Source organism: Cyprinodon variegatus, unplaced genomic scaffold (assembly GCF_000732505.1).
Source record: "Cyprinodon variegatus isolate N-32 unplaced genomic scaffold, C_variegatus-1.0 Scaffold1006, whole genome shotgun sequence".
In the NCBI taxonomy this organism is placed as follows: domain Eukaryota; kingdom Metazoa; phylum Chordata; class Actinopteri; order Cyprinodontiformes; family Cyprinodontidae; genus Cyprinodon; species Cyprinodon variegatus.
In genome coordinates, this window is record NW_015151459.1 from 10,142 (window position 1) to 14,396 (window position 4,255).

Consider the following 4,255-nt stretch of genomic DNA (forward strand, 5'->3'; position numbering starts at 1 on the left):
CTCACTTTAGGTTGGATTGTAAAGCCATCTGGGTCGCTATGGAGGCTGTACGTTTTGCCCTTGTGGAAGAAACTGAAGGACGGAGCCTGGATGAACTTGGAGTCTGTGTGCTGCTCTTTCACCTTCAAATCAGAACCATTTGTTTAGAAATATACAGCTAAAGTCAGTTTAAAATTATTGGGGTAAAGCTTTACATCCTGCAGAGGAACGTTGCTCGGCAGCAGAATCACACTGAGGATGTTGAGAGGTCGATGCAGGTGTCTCAGGAACAGCAGAACTTGGCCCCGAATCGGCTTCATCAGGTGGGCCTTTATCTTTTTGATACGGTCCAATATGATGCCAAAGCCAGACAGGTGAGGGACTCTTACAGCCACGTGGGTTTCTGTGACCTTCAGCGGCTGAATGATGCTCATCCCATCATCAGTGATGTGGCCAACATAGAGGCAGTCAGACACCAGAGCTGGGAGACAACAGAAGCAGAGGTCCATTTTGGAGAAACAGGAGGAATCTGAGGCAGTTTATCAGAGTTAACTCAGAGACGGTTTACCTGGTTCTGGTTCACAGTGTGGCAGCTGCAGTTCACTGATGCAGTCCTGAGGGCACTGGATGCTGAACAGAGGTCCCCCAGGCTGTTTATTAGATAGCTGCAGGAGCATGTCGTCCCAAATCTCCGTCCTGTACATCACTTCCCCTTTATGGGTCACTCTGAACACCAGACCAGTCAGAGAACATCGATACAGACCTGAGCCTGGAAACTGGAAGCTGAAACAGAAACAGTGATTGTTGACAATATAAAAAAAAAAAAAAAAAAAGTTTCTTATCTTGCTTTCTTGACCCAGTCGACCCTATTGGTCGACTTGTATTCAATATCCTGGCCGACTGTATGGGGGTGTGTGCATGACGAAGATAACAAGCTAAACATGTGTGAGTCAAAACACAGCATTTTCCAACATTTTGAAAGCCAATTTCTGCACATAATTACCAATCTGAGCGCACAATGAAAGAAGGATGGTACAGCAAGTGGCAAACACCTTTCACTACACATTTGGTTAGAATCTCATATAAAAAAACAGTTTATAGCAACATTAAAAGAGTTCTCGTAAAATGCGTTCAGTTTTTTAATAAAAAGTTTGTTTTTTTCCCCCATCAAATAAAGCAGAACCTAGTCTAACAAATCTTTATCAAGTCAATCAAGGACTGATTCTTCCCTCACCCATACCTGATCATAAAGCCTTTCATATCATTATCCCTTTAACACCTATTTCCAACATTTTCCTACTTGAAACTCAATAGCAGCATTCCTAAACACAACGATGTTTTGTCATGATCTTGGCGCTGATGACTCCCGATCCCGGGGGAGCTTTTGCTGGGGGGTTTTGTCCGGGTGCAGGGTGGGGGGCCGGGCGCGAAGCAGGAACGAGATGGGTTGGTGTGGCGGTGCCACCGCCCCCCTCCACCCCATCCGGATTTTAGGTTAACTTATTGGGTTATCCGATAATCCCGGGACCCACCACCGGTGTCGCTGGGTTTTTGGTACTGGTATTATTGGATGTGAGTGTTATGTGTGAATGTGTTGTCTGCCAAGTATGGAAGTATGGAAACTCTCTCCTCCTCCCTTGGTCGGGGTCTGATTTCCTGGGCTAGCCCCTCCTTGGTGCCTTCGCTCTTGGGGTCCCTTTGGGCACCTGGGGCTTTGGGTCTCCCGGCCCTGGACTCAGTACTCTGGGGGGGCGCCTCTTCGGCTCTCCACAACCACTATTGAGCATTTTTTCTTTGGATAAACTTTACAGGCACAAGTGCACTTTCACAAATAACAATGGGAGCTTGGTTCCAGGTTTCTTAGAGATTCACTTCCATACAGAAAACCCATATTCTTATCTTCAAGTAACACAGAGTACATGTTAGATTAAATAATACTACCTCAGCGATAGTATCTAGGTGTTACTTTATTGTATGTCTCCTACCATGCCTGTTGGTTGTGCTGTTCTTTTTACATCTCTTTGCAGGTGATGAAGCAGACTGAAAATGTTTTTTCATTATTTCTCTTTTATCTCCTCTTTCTCTCATATTTTTTCCTTTTTTTTCCTGTTTTTCCTCTTCTGTTCTATTTACATTGCAGTGTCCATATAATCTGTAAAACTCCCTGCATAATTATAATAAAGCAATTAAAAAAAAGAAGAAAGTTAAAGGTATAGGCTAAAAGACCATCTGCAAGCAGCTTGACGTTCCTGTGACTGTATTTGCACATTTCTATAAATGTAACATCTTTGGGAGTTTAGCCATCCTCCCTGGACATGGCAGCAGGAGGGGAATAAATTAATAAGATGGATAATAGGTATGGTAACAAAAGAGCCTTGAAAAACTTCTAAAAGGATTATAGGTGAACTTCAAGCACAAGGACCATCAGAGTCAGACCATCATCTTTAGTTGTTTGAGCCAAGTTGGACTCAATGGGAGATGGCAAAGGAGGACCCCATTGTTGAAAAGGAAAAAAAACAAAAACATTTGAATTTGCCAAAGTACATGTTGACAAACCATAAAGTTCCTCTGAGAAATTTCTGTGGATTGATGTGACAAAAAGGGTCCTTTTTGCCAAGGCACATAGGCCAATGTTCAAAGATAGAAAAATGAGGAATATAAAGAAAAGAAGACTGTCCCTATTGTGAAACATGGAGGAGGCTATGTTATGCTCTGGGGCTGCTTTGCATCATCTGGCACAGGGAGTCTGAATTTCTTCCAATATTCTAAAGACTATTAAGGGATTGTAGAGAGAATTATTTTATTATTTTAAGCAGCCAAGGCTGGCCAAGGGGAAAACATTGCAACTCCTCTGAAGTGGTCTTATCTGAAACCTAAATTAAATCCTGTTCAGCATCTTTGAATGGAGCTGAAAAAAGGCTTTCTGTAAAAGGCAGCCTTCATACCTGAGACAACTGGAGCATTTCGCTTACAAGGAATGAACATGAGGAGAGGTTAAGATGTCTCATTGACAGTCCCAGGTATCAGTGGATTTACTGGGATTCAATTTATTTGTGTGATTTTGAGGGGTTTTCTATCACTAAATGATGGAGGAACACATGTCAGAATTATTCACTTTCTTGTCAGTCTTAGGAAAAGTGTGTAGACTTTTTCAAGTTTGTCCACTGAATTAAATTTTATGTTATTTCGTTTGTTCATTCAATTGAATCATTTTCCTCTGTAAAAAGGTTTGTAAGAAGCCTAAAATATTGATTGACGTTATTTTAAATCGTAGATCATGGAATTCATCAACAGATGCAGAAATGGGTGTCTTACTGTACCTGTAAGAGATACCGATTCTCTCTCTGCTGACCTCAGGCGTGAAGCCCAATGGAACCTTGAACAGAGGACAGTCTATATGAGGAAACATCTCCATTATTCCAGCTTTAGTTTGGGTTCTATGACCAGAAAGACTCACATGATCCATTTCCAGCTTTTCAACAGCTGGCAGGGTAAGAGAACCTCCAAGAATACTTAATACAGGATAAACAGGCTCAGTAAAAGTTGAGTGGAACGTGTGAAGCAGAGTCCTTGTGTCATCAGAGAGCCAATAGAAACACAGAATGCCAGCAGTTGAGTCCAGAAATATGCCCAGTCTCATGGGTCGGGCCATGAATGCTTTAACATCAATAAATGGGAGTGGAAGGAAGACAGCCTGATGTCTGTTTTGAAATGAGAAACCGCTTGATGAATAATTATAAAATAACCAGGTTTCATCGCTCCTTAGTATTTCTGCGTCCCATCCTTTCCTCTTAACATTCTTAAAGGCAACACCAACGTTCACGAAACTTGTTTTCCACTCCACCTCCCAGTAACAGCGTCCAGATAGAGCCTCTCTGCACAGCACCTGACCCCTGCATTCAGACCTGTCAGGATGATCAGGATAAGTTTGCTTCTCCTTTGTTAAAGAAACTTGTCTGCCACATTCAGACAGGATAAGGTGTTCATTGGCTGTATTGATGTCAAAGGTCAAATTACAGGCATCTAAGAAGGAAAAGACCAGAGTTAAACAGATAAATAATGTCTGATAAGGAAATTACATGTTTAAAAAAACTTACATTTGTTCAGAAGCTGTGGTCTGACCCAGTGTTCTTCATTCTGATCCAGACTGAGAAAACAAAAGCAGGAAAAAGAATAAAAAATTGATCGTTCCAAACCTCAAATGATAGATGTTGGGAATCAATATAAAAAATAGAAATCCAAAGTGAATATCTACCCCTCTCATCCTTGTATTAGT

At 41.8% G+C, this 4,255-nt stretch overlaps 1 protein-coding gene across 1 annotated transcript in view; it reads right to left on the reverse strand.

Annotated features, from left to right (window-relative positions):
- LOC107100755 (NACHT, LRR and PYD domains-containing protein 1-like) overlaps positions 1-3,769 on the reverse strand; it is a 5,449-nt gene extending 1,680 nt beyond the window's left edge. The window contains exons 1-5 of the mRNA XM_015399382.1: positions 3,437-3,769; positions 3,300-3,355; positions 548-762; positions 195-460; positions 6-122 (exon numbers count right to left, since the gene is read on the reverse strand). Of these exons, the coding sequence (XP_015254868.1) occupies positions 6-122; positions 195-460; positions 548-762; positions 3,300-3,355; positions 3,437-3,631 (849 nt within the window). The 5' untranslated portion in view covers positions 3,632-3,769. The remainder of the gene's footprint in view (positions 1-5; positions 123-194; positions 461-547; positions 763-3,299; positions 3,356-3,436) is intronic.
- Between the last annotated feature and the right edge of the window lie 486 nt (positions 3,770-4,255).